Here is a 14,076-nt window from a genome sequence, read left to right as displayed (position 1 = left end):
CTGGTGGTCAGCAGCATGCTTTAGGAGGCAGCTGGCTGGGATCCCATGAGTCTGGAACTTGCCAGGTTGAATGAGATTAAGCCAGCTGCTCCTAGAATCAGACCTTTAACTCACGCCTCGGGATTGCTTGGCTGCAGTCATCAAAAACTTCTAACATGACAGAAACCATAACCACCAAAACTCCAACATTACTTTTAAAACTGGTAAATGTCAAAAACTATAATTTTTTAAAATGAGAAGAGCATAAGTAATGAAGCCTAGAGAAGATTCAGACCAATATACAACATTACTTCTCCTAGCTATTAATCCCATTCGACCTATAAAATCTGAAGCTATTTAGGTTGGTAGTTGAACTTTTGAGCAGTTAGGTGGCCAGTAGGTGAGTAGATAAGCGGAAATGTTCTATGGTGGTTGTTATTCTCATGTTCTGTTCTAAACAAGTTGTTCTCACTGTAGAGCACTTAGCCCATAGAGTTTATAGTTCACTGTTGTCTGTATTTCCAGGGTCGAAGGCTGTGAGATGTAAGCTGACTTCAACTATCAGAACGACTACAATGCCATTTAGGTGTCTTCAGTGTGATTCAGCCTTGTAGGAGGCACATATAGACCTCAGTTTGTTTGCGAGATTCTCAGTAGGGTAGAATGGCAACCATGGACCATACTTGCACTTAGAAAAGACGGTAATGGGGGACCACAATGGAGGACTGTCAACAGTTGGCCTTAATGCTTGTTAGTACCTTGTGGTGCTGTGGGAAAGGAAATAAAATGGCAGATGCCAGAGGTAAAAAAAGAATTTATAAGTAGAGATATTTACATAATTGATGAATTTAGTGATGAGAAGTCTAATGTATTTGAGAAAGGAAATGGAGTTAAACTATAGAAAAGGGTTGAAAATAAAGTATTTTATGCTATCATAAAATATAAAAAGTTGCAAGGATGTTATCAATCATAAAGAATGATCTTGTTTTAAGAAAACCCAGCCCCCAAAGAGGCAAGAGAGTTTGAACTCCCCCTGAATATGGCAAGTTGCAGATGTACAGACTCATGGCCCCGGGGATGTATTATCTGGCCTCTCATGTGTCTAAACTCTTAGATAATCCTAGATAAGGCAGAAAGAAACTTTGGGTCCAAGACTTCATTCTGCATGTATTTTGGAAAATGTTTCCTTCAGACATAGTGGGATTCAAAGCTTTGTTTAAACCCTCTTAATGTTCACCTGTCAAGGCCAGTGACTTAAGGGCTCATCAACCCTAATCCTAAGAAGGCTTCCTTCTTCTCATGAGCCTGCTGAGGGATCCCTGGGAAATTCACTTACCTCTCATTTATAAACCAGCTCAGGTTTGCTATTCAAAGGAAAAGATCCCAGGATTCTGCTCTAAGAGCTTAGGTCATAGAGGACAGCTTAGGTCTCTGAGCCACAGAACAGAAGCTATGATAGGATGGGCCTGAAGGAGAGACCCCAAAGCAACTATGGCTTGGAAAGCTTGTGCTTGAGACATAGCTCCAGAACTTCCTATGTTTCCTCAAGAAGTGGTGGCTGGCAGGAATGGAGAGATGGCTCTCAAACAGGAAGACTCAAGTTTGAATCCTCAGAAGCCCTGGAGGCTGTCTCTGCAGCAGTGAGCATCTGTGAGCCTGGTTTCTTTAGTGAGGTGGGAGGTTGAGACAGAAGAGTTCCCAGAATCCAGCCAGTTAGCTAGCCTGCTATGCACAACACCAAACAACAAAAAGAGACCCTGTCACAAGCTGAAGAACGACATCCAAAGCTGCCCACTGACTTCCACATATGCACCATGGTGACCTGTGCAGAGCTGTACTCATACACATACATGCACAAACCACAGTTATGGAATATTATTTTAAGATGTGTTACATTTGTTTATGCTGTGGAACATTTGCTTTAATGATGCAAAGATGTGCTGCATTCTTTTATGTTGCAATTGTTTAACTCTGTGAAGCTGTGTTACTTTGTTTGTCCAAAACACCTGATGGTCTAATACAGAGCTGAACAGCCAATAACTAGGCAGGAGAAAGGACAGGCGGGGCCAGCAGGCAGAGAGAATAAGTGGGAGGTGTAGCTGGAGTTTTCTCCAGTCCTACCAGGGCCCACAGCTGTTCAGACCCAAGTAAACACAAAGAGACTTATATTACTTATAAACTGTATGGCCGTGACAGGCTTCTTACTGTCTAGTTCTTATATCTTAAATTAACCCATTTCTATTAATCTATAAGTTACCACGTGGCTTGTGGCTTACTGGTACTTTACATCTTACTTCTCATGATGGCAGCTGGCAGTGTCTCCTGACTCAGCCTTCCACTTCCCAGAATTCTCTTCTCTGCTTATCCCGCCTATACTACACTTCCTGCCTGGCTACTGGCCAATTAGAGTTTTGTTTATTAACCAAATCAGAGCACCACCTTCACAGCATACAGAAAGACATTCCCAACAGGGAGGAGAAATCTGGGAGGAGAGGAAGGAGAAGTGGGAGAACAAGGAGAGGAGGATGCTAGGGGCCAGCCACACAGCCACACAGCCACACTGTCAGCCACACAGCCACACAGCCACACTGTCAGCCACACAGCCACACTGTCAGCCACACAGCCACACAGCCACACTGTCAGCCACACAGCCACACAGCCACACTGTCAGCCACACAGCCTCACTGTCAGCCACAGAGTAAGAGTGAAGGTAAGATACACAGAAGTAAGAAAAGAAAAAAGCCCAGAGGCAAAAGGCAGATGGGATAATTTAAAGTTAAGAAAAGCTGGCTAGAAATAAGCTAAACTAAGACTGGGCATTTATAAGTAATGATTTATTTGGGAGCTGAGTGGTGGGCCCCCAAAGAGTAAAGAGTAATAAAATAGCCAACAACAAGCCACATACATCAGATCCATACCATACACAAATGCAACACACACATATTACAAACAGACACCACACATACACACTCATATACATGCACCTGATTGCACAATCATGGCTGGCCATGCATAGTTGTTCATGCCTATAATCCTAATCCCAGCTACTGGTGAGGCTAGGCCAGAAGGACATCAAGTTTGAGGTCAACCTGTACAACAGGGGTGAGATTTTTGTGTTAAACTGAAATTTATTAAGAGCCAAGGCTTGCCTAACATATCTAAGGTTATGGTTTGATTCCCAAAGCCATAAAATAATAATGATAATGACAATGGTAGTAATAATTTTTATTAATAAAATGACAACTTGTGCCTAGGAACATGGACTAAAAGCCAGTGAACAACAACCCTGGCCAAGAGACACAGAAGGAGCTGGCTATGTGCTCAAGGACCTGGGGTCTGGTCCTTCATTTTAATATTTTTATTGTTTTCTTGACTTCCTCTTCTTGAGGGCATCTTTCCGAAAGTTCACTCACATGTGATGACAGAGGTGATGTGTACTCATCGGGGGTGGCTATGGAGGTAGACCACTAGAAAACAAAGTAACTACTCCATTTATAAGAGAAATGTGACCACTGGGCCAATGAGATTGGTCATGTCACTTGACCTATGCATTCTATTTCCACTAGAAGATATACCTGTGAAAACAGGGTGAGTGAGCTCCTTGGCACAGGTAGTGTTAGATGAGAGTGATGGGCGGTCTGTGGTCTTTGTATGCTGTAGGAATATGCTGTCAGGATATAGAGACTACTCCCTTGATACAGAAAGAACTCAGCACAAGCTTTTATCACTAGAGTGCTGCTCTGATGATACAGCATGGTTACTGGCTGTGTGGGCTTTGGGGCTGAAATCCTTACTCCATCACTTACTAGTACAATGCCAATGCAAGAAGTACTTAGCCTTGTGGTACTCAGTCCCTCTAGCTGTAAAGTGACAGTAATACCAGGACCTTTGTGGAACTCTTCTTAAAATTAGTTAGGCTGCAGTGTGAAAACCACCTCTTCACTGTAAGCACTCGATGCCCAGTACCAACCACAAGAGAGACGTGCACCCCACTTCACACACAGCAAACACCACTTTGAATATACTAACTCACTCAGTTCTTAGACTACAGGTACGTGATGGCTATTCTTAGTCATCAACTTGACTACATCTGGAATTAACTAAAAAACCCAAGCTGCTGGGCACAGCTGGGAGGGATGTTTAGTTAACTGTTCCACTAGGAGACCTACCCTAAGTCTGGATCATTGTCGACCAGAAGACTCACCCTGAATCTGGGTCCACCTTCGGGTGGAAGCCTATATAGAGGAACTAGATGGAAGAAGAAAGGTCTTGCATTTTGTCTGCTTGCCCTGTTAAGTTCATCTATCCTATTGCTGAGGTATTCCTTCACTGGTATTAGAGCCTACTTCTTTGGGATTTCTATGTATACCAAAGAACAGCTAAGACATCCAGCTTCATGGACTGAACAACTAGCAAATAATACATCGTCCATATGTATAAATGGCTTCCATAAGAGCCCAGAACCCTCCCCCGCCTAACACCATTTACATACATACACATATGTACATATATGCATACATACATACATACATACAGTATTTTATGGAATGATCTAAAATACCTGTAACCTTCTTCTTGTATGTATATGCATAAGTATGCATATGTATGTGCATATGTATGTATATGTATACATATATGAATATGTATACAGTATTTTATGGAATGATCTAAAGTACCTGTACTTCTCACCCTCACTCAATCTTTCAGAAGTAGATCAATCCTCTCCTCCAATTCTTTCCCATTAACCTACCATCTTGTTTGCCTTCTTTTACTTCTCAACAATGACCAAAACCTTTACTCTGTTTTCTGGCTCTGTTGAAAAAGCATCTTATGATACTGATATCTCTGTAGTCTCCCTCATGTAGCAAGATTCTCCAGAGCTTTGAGGGCCTGAAATCCTGAGACTCTAAGTAAGAGAATCTGTCTGAGTTAGGAACCACGTTATCACGCTGAGGGCAGGAGAGACATCAGCTCCTACTCTCCCCAAGCAAAAGTGAAAATGCCGTTAAGACCCTGCAGGAGCTCACAGAGACAAAACCAGGAAGCTGGGCCGAAAGATGAGTCACACCTCCTTAACCACAATCTATAAAATAGGCCCACTTTATGGTGCATACAGAGATGCATTAAAACAGGATGGAAGTCTATTCTGAGAAAAATAAATGTGTAATAGGAGACCCCACTAACAAGGCCATAGTTTGATTCTTTTTTTTTTTTTAATTTCCCACCAGTCATTCAACTAGAAGCCAGTGGAATTTACGGCTAGGAAGGCAGCCATTTTCTAGCCCTTTCCTTCTCCTGTTGATGACTTTCTTTTATGATCAAATATTTGTCTTAGGTTTAGACAGCTCTACTTTATCCTTCCCAGCCTGATAAAAATTCATAGATGGTTTAAAATGAAAATATAATAAAATTTAGTTCCTTAAAGGACCTAGCAGCCCAACAACAACAACAAATAGATACTGGGAAGGCTCAGTCCAGTTCACCTGTGAGCCTCTGATTTTAGTGCTCTAGCTGTGAGCCTCTGATGTTAGTGCTCTAGACTGTAAGTCTCTGATTTTAGTGCTCTAGCTGTGAGCCTCTGATTTTAGTGCTCTAGCTGTGAGCCTCTGATTTTAGTGCTCTAGACTGTAAGTCTCTGATTTTAGTGCTCTAGCTGTGAGCCTCTGATTTTAGTGCTCTAGACTGTAAGTCTCTGATTTTAGTGCTCTAGCTGTGAGCCTCTGATTTTAGTGCTCTAGACTGTGAGCCTCTGATTTTAGTGTTCTAGCCTGTGAGCCTCTGATTTTAGTGTTCTAGCCTGTGAGCCTCTGATTTTAGTGTTCTAGCCTGTGAGCCTCTGATTTTAGTGCTCTAGCTGTGAGCCTCTGATTTTAGTGCTCTAGCTGTGAGCCTCTGATTTTAGTGCTCTAGCTGTGAGCCTCTGATTTTAGTGCTCTAGACTGTAAGTCTCTGATTTTAGTGCTCTAGCTGTGAGCCTCTGATTTTAGTGTTCTAGACTGTGAGCCTCTGATTTTAGTGCTCTAGCTGTGAGCCTCTGATTTTAGTGCTCTAGCTGTGAGCCTCTGATTTTAGTGCTCTAGACTGTAAGTCTCTGATTTTAGTGCTCTAGCTGTGAGCCTCTGATTTTAGTGCTCTAGCCTGTGAGCCTCTGATTTTAGTGCTCTAGACTGTAAGTCTCTGATTTTAGTGTTCTAGACTATAAGTCTCTGATTTTAGTGTTCTAGACTGTGAGCCTCTGATTTTAGTGCTCTAGCTGTGAGCCTCTGATTTTAGTGTTCTAGACTATAAGTCTCTGATTTTAGTGTTCTAGACTGTAAGTCTCTGATTTTAGTGTTCTAGACTATAAGTCTCTGATTTTAGTGTTCTAGCCTGTGAGTCTCTGATTTTAGTGTTCTGGCCTGTAAGCCTCTGATTTTAGTGTTCTAGACTGTAAGGCTCTGATTTTAGTGTTCTAGACTGTGAGTCTCTGATTTTAGTGTTCTGACCTGTAAGTCTCTGTGATTTTAGTGTTCTGGCATGTAAATTTCTGATTTTAGTGTTCTGGCCTATAAGCCTCTGATTTTAGTGTTCTAGACTGTAAGGCTCTGATTTTAGTATTCTAGATGTGTGTGACATGAATTTGAAGAAGCCATTTCATTTTCAAGAGTCAGATCACTCTGAATGGAGTCCAGGCCTTTAACTCAATTAACTCAATTCTACCCCATAGCAAACTGCTCTTATGGATAAGAACTTTTGTGAATGACAATCTTCCAAAATTCAAAACAGTATGCTGGCTTTGCAAGTAAAATTGTATTTGACTTTGGGAAATCTTAAGGAATAACAAGAATATCTACACTGTGATAGTTTAATATTCCACTGATAACAAAAGTGCTGTAGTTAGAATGCTTTTCCCACCTCTAAAATTGGTGTTGACAACTTGGTTCCTGATACAATATTAAGATGTGGGCTTTAGAAGCTGGTTAGGTCATGAGGGCGTCACTCTCCTGGACAGGATCAGTGCCTTGTAAAGGAGTCTGAGAGACTAGCTGTAACTTTCTGTCCTTCCTGCCTGCCTGTCATTTCACGGAGCATTTACCACTACCCTGACACACTAGCCAGAGACCACCTTGAAATCCCATACGGGGCTCTCACCAGATCCCAAATCTGATAGTGCCTTAATCTTGGACTATATGGCCTCCAGAACTAAAATTAAAAAAATTAGCATTTATAATATAAATTATCTAGTCTCAGGTATTTTAATACAGCAGTACAAACTAAGACACAAAACTTATTTCCACAGGACACCAAGGAGAAGTGACAAATGGCAGAGACTGCTCACGTGTGAGGGAAGAACAGGACAGAGTCACTGTGGTCCACTGGCTATCATGAAGGTAAGTCAGGGCTCAAACATGAGACACTCATCATTGTATCATCACAATGAACACAGTGCTGGTTAAGGATTCAGTGCTGTATACACTGAATAATAATAGTAAGAAAAAAAGAGGAAGTTGACTCTTTGGTTTCATATATGCACATTGTAAAAATGTCAGGAAATGTATAGGAATGTAGGGCAGGCAGCAGGTCCCTCCTCTAGGTTCATGTATGGTGTCAGAATAGGAATTAAGAGTGTGTATATGATTTTTCGGGGCCATCTTGATTTCAGCTCCATGCTAGAGTCTAAGTATGATATAGGAGCAAATTCGATCATTGTAATTATAATCCATTTATTATATTGTAGAGCTTCTCTCTATGTAAATTATTATTTAACTTTCTTATAATTTATTATTAAATTATCATATGCTGAAATACAGAAAACACAAACTCAGGAATTTATTTTTTTAGTCCAAGATCAATTTTCTCCAAAGCCAATGTCCCAGTCCACCACTCCATGTTGGCAACCCACCATCACTGGGCACATTTCTCATTTTCTCCTGTTTTACTTTGACTTGGTAGTTATACTGAGATTAAGTGTCCTTAGAAACATGAACCCACTTATTTAACTGGTATTGATAAATTCCCATCCCATCCCCTAGATACTGGAGAGTACCTGACCTAAAGAAGTAGAAGGAAAGCCGTGCTGTAGGCATTGAGGAATTTTATAGATGAACCACCCACCATGAATAAATGATTAGCAATGATTATGATTATGTCTTGTCAAGGTGCTTATTACTGATTTAACCAAGTAAACTGACTGAAATGAACTCCACTATAAAACAATAATTTACTAAAACTTAGAGAATGAATAACAAGACTGGAGACCCATCAGCAGCTAAGCTCTCTGCGTGTGTATAGGAGAGCTCAAGAAAGGTTTACAGGGAATGCTGCCTACTCAGAGCAGAGCCAATGATGGGAAAACATCTCCTCCAGAGCCCAGCTTCCTTCTCTTACCCAATAATTCACATTCCTGAGATGTAACTTTTCTATCTCTAAGATAATGGACATGTGATTAAGAAGCTCCCTAAGCCCAATGGGAGACCTCCTGGAATATTTCCAATGAAATAACTGATGTTTGGAAAACTCCACCACTATTGCTTAGGCTTCTGAGCTCAGGCTGCAATGATAGCAGCCAGTACACAAGCTGTAATTACAGAAGATCAATTCTGTTTTAAAAATCTGTCTCCGAGTGGTTTACACAACATTTGCTCGGTCACATCTAGAAATCGGCTCCTGTCATTAGAGCACACAAACACACGAGTAAACCTTAGAAAACTAGGTAGGCACAAGACAGATGTTAATAACAAAATGAAAATAATCACCACAAAGCCTGCTCTGCAAGGAGAAACCTCACCTAGACTAATGGTGACAGCTGAAACACAATACCATCCAGTTTTATGCATTGAGAACGGCTCTTTTCATATATTATCTCACCTAACTCCTCATGAAATCACAGTCATGGCATTATTACCATGCTTAGAGAAACTGAAATCTCACCACTATCCAGCAGTCTACACACATATGTGCTCATCCCCACACAAGGCTACCTGGAAACATGGATGGACTTTTATAGGAAGTAGTTCAAGGCTACAGTCAAGATTATGGGTAACTAGTTGAAAATCTCCACTTTGCCATTTGCTAGCTAAATGACTCAATAATAAATGTATGCCTCCCTCAGACTCAATTTCTTCATCTATAAGATATAGAAAGTCTATCAAGGTGACATGGGATGTTGCCAGACTACACAGCTGGTAAAGGGCAATGGAGGAGATTTATACATATATATGCATATACATCACTTTTGTATCATATATATGCACATATGTGTTATAAATATATGCAGACTATATATATATATTCTAGAGTACCTAGCTGTGAGTGCTGGTCTCAAATGCTGAATCATTAAGTGTACATTATTATAACCATCAGTAGTTCTATGCCCATCTACCCTTTGCAGCCTAGTAGTCCTGGAGGCCCAGGTGATACATTCTTGATTTGCAGATCTCTAAGCAACTTTCATGATGACTGGCCCTTCAACGAACCAAAAGAAACATCTGCTGCCCCAAAATAGTTTATATTTAACTCAGGGTGCTGTGTTTTGCCTGGAGCCCAATTTGTTCAACTTTGGGCCACAATGTTTGTGTAAGGCTACCTAAAGGTATGTGGTCATTGTAATCTGAGTGTACAACAACCAAAAATGAATAAAAAACCTCAAACCCATAATAGACTGATGTGTTTCTGGCAGCACCTGGCTGTGTCTCCTGACTTCCTAGCAGCCTTGGTTCTGAACATACGACATGCATGCTGGCACTGTGCATACCGTCACGTTAGCAAACACTGCTAAAGACCTCAGCCTTTATGTGAGGCTATTCAGCATTGTGTATTGTTTTCACCGTATGCGCCAAATGTTCTGTCCTTATGGATACAGACAGCCTACGTAGCAAAAACAAAAGACTGGGTATTTCTATCGTCTTTCTTCAGTGTGTAAATAGCAAATCAGTACACTTTGGGATCGTGTTGTTTTAGAATTGGTGATTTTTAAAATTGCTGCTTGAATTGATAACTCTGGTTCATAAAACAATCATTACATGAATTATAGCTTGGGATTAGAACAGAGTTTTCTACAGCTTCTAAAATGGCCCTAATCATGCTTCAACCTTTTGTATAAAACAAGCATCTGCCTTCGCATTGGTGATAATAAAATCAAAATATCAGAAACCCTGAAGATGCTCAGATCCCCAGCCAAGATTTGATTCTTTATGTAAAGGCAAATAAGGACTCCCACCTGATTAGTGTGAACATTTGGTTTTGTCTTCAATAAATGGTGCGATTATAAGTTTTATAATTGTTTTAAAATAAACACCTTTATGTTTATTATCAGTAAATGGTTTGTATGCCTATTTCACATACCTACATGCCTGGGGTTGCCATTTCCCTGAGAAGACATACAAGTGGAAAAGACTTAAGAATATTATGCTAAAGTTCTAGAACAGCTTCTAATGCTGCAGCCCAAGCCCACCCCTTGGACAGATGATGCCCATCTCCACCACAGCTGCAGGCTGCTAACTTAATGAGGCCTAACTCTATACCTCTTGTATTATCTGTGTTCTGTCAGGGCCTACCACACATCTCACACAGTAGGAGCTAATAAGCACATATGGACTGAATTTTTAAGAGACACGTGAAATATGTCTTACAGCTCACTTCACATTTTCACAAAGATATACAGCAGCTCTGTCGAACAGGTTAAAGATGGAGCCCTGGGTTCAAACTTCAGCTGGACCATTAACTACTGAGGGACCTTAGATAATATATAAGATCCCAATGCCTCTGTCTCGCGTGTAAAATAATAGTGATAGGGTGTTGTACTAAAGTATTATTCCATCTAACTGCCATTGAATAGCACCAGCCTCAATAAGCATTCTCTGAGTGTGAGTAATTATTAACTTTTGTTAACAGTTGTCTTTTCCCAACACAATTGCAGAGTAAGTTTTTCTAACCACCTAAGTTGTTTTTCCTTTCACGTAAGAAAATACAAAACATGGCATCCTCACTTCAAAGTCCAAAACTAATTTGCAGCAGAAAGCCGACTACAATCTCAAGAAACTGACTTCCAAAACATTTTCAAGAGAGATGTATTTATAGTGAATATTCTTACAATAAAAATCCAGAGTGGCCAAGGTATTCTGTAGTGTAAGAATGTTCCAAATGTCTTACATTGGAACTCTCCCAGTGGCATTAGACATGGCTTTACACAAATGAGAACAGCCATATTGACTTGCAGAAGTGTTCTTACACACACACACACACACACACACACACACACACACACACACAGCAATAAAATCAGGTCTCACTCATGTGCTGCCCTCAGCCTCCATCATAAACCTCGTTGCTCAATTAAGAAAAATAAAAGCAAATTCTACCGAGGCTTTGCTTCTCCATCACTTAGAGCTGAGCCTGACAGTTAGGCCCCTTGTGGCTTAAAATTCCAATCACTGGCTTTAGCTGATGATGCTTCCCTCTCTGCTGGAGAGGAGAGGACAGAAATAAAGGCAAAAGGGGCAGCAAGGGGCTCATGTACCTTCAGCACAGTAATGTTCCAAGCAAAGCTCTCAATTGCCTTGTTGAGCTTCCTTCCTTTCAAGCCTTCCTTGGCCCCCAGATGATGAAGTTCTTCGTGGAACTCCATCCCTTTGAAAAGAACACACATTAAAAAGTGTTATAGTACATTTCAGGAAAACGTGCATCTTTACCATGAAAATATTGTCAGCAAAATATAAATTCACATTCTTGTTCCCTCTCGTAATTTCGAAACCCCTAAACTGAATTCTTTCCGTTTGATTCATCCCATGTAGAAGGCATCTAAGAGTAATAAGTGATACAGGAGCAAAATTTCATTTTAAGCAGTGTGGATGCATAGATAAACACAAGAGAAAATAAGAAGCAAACTTCCTAGATGTTACTGACCTTACGTGTCCTTTTCCAGGTTTTGTGTGGAAGGGTATGGAGTACAGAGGTAACCTCAGGCGTGTGTGTACATCTCTTGCCTTTGTTAATGAATCAGCCCTGGCCCATACAGGTAGAACAGTAATTTGCAGATTTGATCCCAAATAAAAGACTTTAAAAGACAACAATCTAGGAACAGCCCTGTGTTTCATATTAGGAAGTGGCCTTCCATGTGCTCTTTGCTCCACTATTCAATGAAGCTTGAATGCCATAAACAACATCACCATCATCCGTTTTTGCATCCCCTCCCCTTATAACTTCAGGAGGAGAAATCACATTCTTTTATGGAAAATTTGTTCCATCTTTGGAGGGACTAAGACTGAGCCAAGATTTTCTTTCCCAGAGCCTATAGTCCTCAGTGCTAGCTGGCCTCAGACCAAGGAGGTCTGATCTCTTATCCACAGTCTAGCCCTTCACACATCTAAAGAAAGATATTGGATCAAATGCCCTTGGATCCTCTGCTCTGTAGTGAGCATTCTAACATGCGTGTTCTTGCTGGTGACTCATCTTTGCCGATGGCATCCAGGCAGGGCCAACTTTCTGGATCTGAACAGTGTAGACAGCTGCATCTCAGAATGGACAGTGTCCTAAGTGGGCTAGAAACAGCTCAAACTGGTAAGTATTTGCTGTCATTCTCCTTGTTCTAGTGGCCTTACTTTTATTCCTGTAGCCTAAAAGCCACATTGACTTGCCAGGTGCTTGCATAACAGATATAGCCAATTAGAACCAGCAGGAGCACAGAGCAGAGGCTTACATTCTAGCTCGCCCACTCACTAGGTGTTTGAGAACTCACGGGGCTTCACTCTCCTCTTGCTGATGAAATGGTGCGCATGTCATTGAACAGCACTGTGGCGAAGATCAGAAGGGTCAATGCATATAAAGCCTGCCAAGTCATGGCTGAGCTCCTGTGTGCATTGAGTATTTTGATTTTTCTGTTTTCTGTCAGTTAAAAACGTCTAAGGTTGCTTGCTGGTCAGTCTAGTATGGAGCACCAATTTGCTAGTCTGTGTTCATAAGTCAACTCTACTGTGTGTTGATACTGAGACCTTGGATCATTCACCAGCTTCTTACACGTCCCATGTGTAATTGGGACATCATGCCTAGTTGTCATGACAACCAGGTAAGATGGTGCATGTACTTCAAACATAAGCAGACTGAGAAAGCAGCAACTGTCAGCATTGTCCTCTGTCTCTCCTCATCGCCATCACTGTACGTGTGGACAGAGTAGCACCTGGACCCGAGACACGAAAGCTCAGTGGTATGGAGGAAAGCAGCATAAACAAACACAGGCGGATACTCACAGACCTGTGACCCCTCCCACCCTTAAAGAAAGAACACATCTAAGATGGGCAAAAACACGGAAGTAAGTAGGACGAAGTAAGATTCGAATCATAGCTGTGAAGTGGGCTTTAAAGAGGCACGTGAAACCACAGCTTCCCCACTAGCAGCAAAAGGCCCTAAGAAAACCCAACCACATAGGTTTATTCATAAACCCTCATCTCTTGACATCTTCAAACACCATCCTCCCAAACACAAATGTAACCTGCCATCGCCTAAGCTCTCCTTTACCAGACAAAGACCAGTGTAACTTAAGCTACAACTGCTGCCATGAACTATCTTAACATTAAGTAGAAGAACGGACACTTTTTGAAACTGCTAGGCCATTGTGGTTTCTAAACAAAGTAGAAAAAAATTACCTGCTTTCTGACACTGCACAATCTTTTCCTGGACTGTGTCTGCCATTTCTATGAGGACCCGGCTTTCTTGAATCATCTGTCACAAAACATCAAACAGCAGTTGTTAGAAACCCTTACACTGGCTCACTGGGAAGACAATGGCTCTCAAAATACACCCAGGAATGCAGGACCATCGTGAGAGTTGGAGAGAGATGGGAAAGTCTCTGTCCCAGCTCTCATCCAGACACTGAGACAAGAGTCACCTTCCCTATAACTGTCCCGACTGTGTAACATACCAGACATGCAGTGGGTACAAAATAATAATCGTCGAATAAATGAATACAAATTATAAATTAGTAATCAACACCGTCAAACTTGCAAAGGTTTAGACTTAATCAAACTGTTGATTTACATTAACACCTTCAGTGTCCAAGGAGTGGTGCCTCGTGTAACAGTTCATGACTCTAACCACGGCATGTGGAAATCAAGGTCAAGAGAG

At 41.2% G+C, this 14,076-nt stretch overlaps 1 protein-coding gene across 3 annotated transcripts in view; it reads right to left on the bottom strand.

Moving 5' to 3' along the window:
- Plcl1 (phospholipase C like 1 (inactive)) overlaps positions 1–14,076 on the bottom strand; it is a 313,762-nt gene that overhangs the window by 27,891 nt on the left and 271,795 nt on the right. For all 3 annotated transcript variants that reach the window (XM_036173269.1, XM_036173271.1, XM_036173270.1), the window contains 2 exons: positions 13,599–13,674; positions 11,477–11,586 (listed from right to left, as the gene is read on the bottom strand). In XM_036173269.1, coding sequence (XP_036029162.1) covers positions 11,477–11,586; positions 13,599–13,674 — 186 coding nt within the window. The remainder of the gene's footprint in view (positions 1–11,476; positions 11,587–13,598; positions 13,675–14,076) is intronic.

Source organism: Onychomys torridus, chromosome 23, assembly GCF_903995425.1.
Source record: "Onychomys torridus chromosome 23, mOncTor1.1, whole genome shotgun sequence".
Classification (NCBI taxonomy): Eukaryota; Metazoa; Chordata; class Mammalia; order Rodentia; family Cricetidae; genus Onychomys; species Onychomys torridus.
Note: the sequence above shows the minus strand (reverse complement) of the source record. Positions and strands in the feature narration are given on the sequence as shown.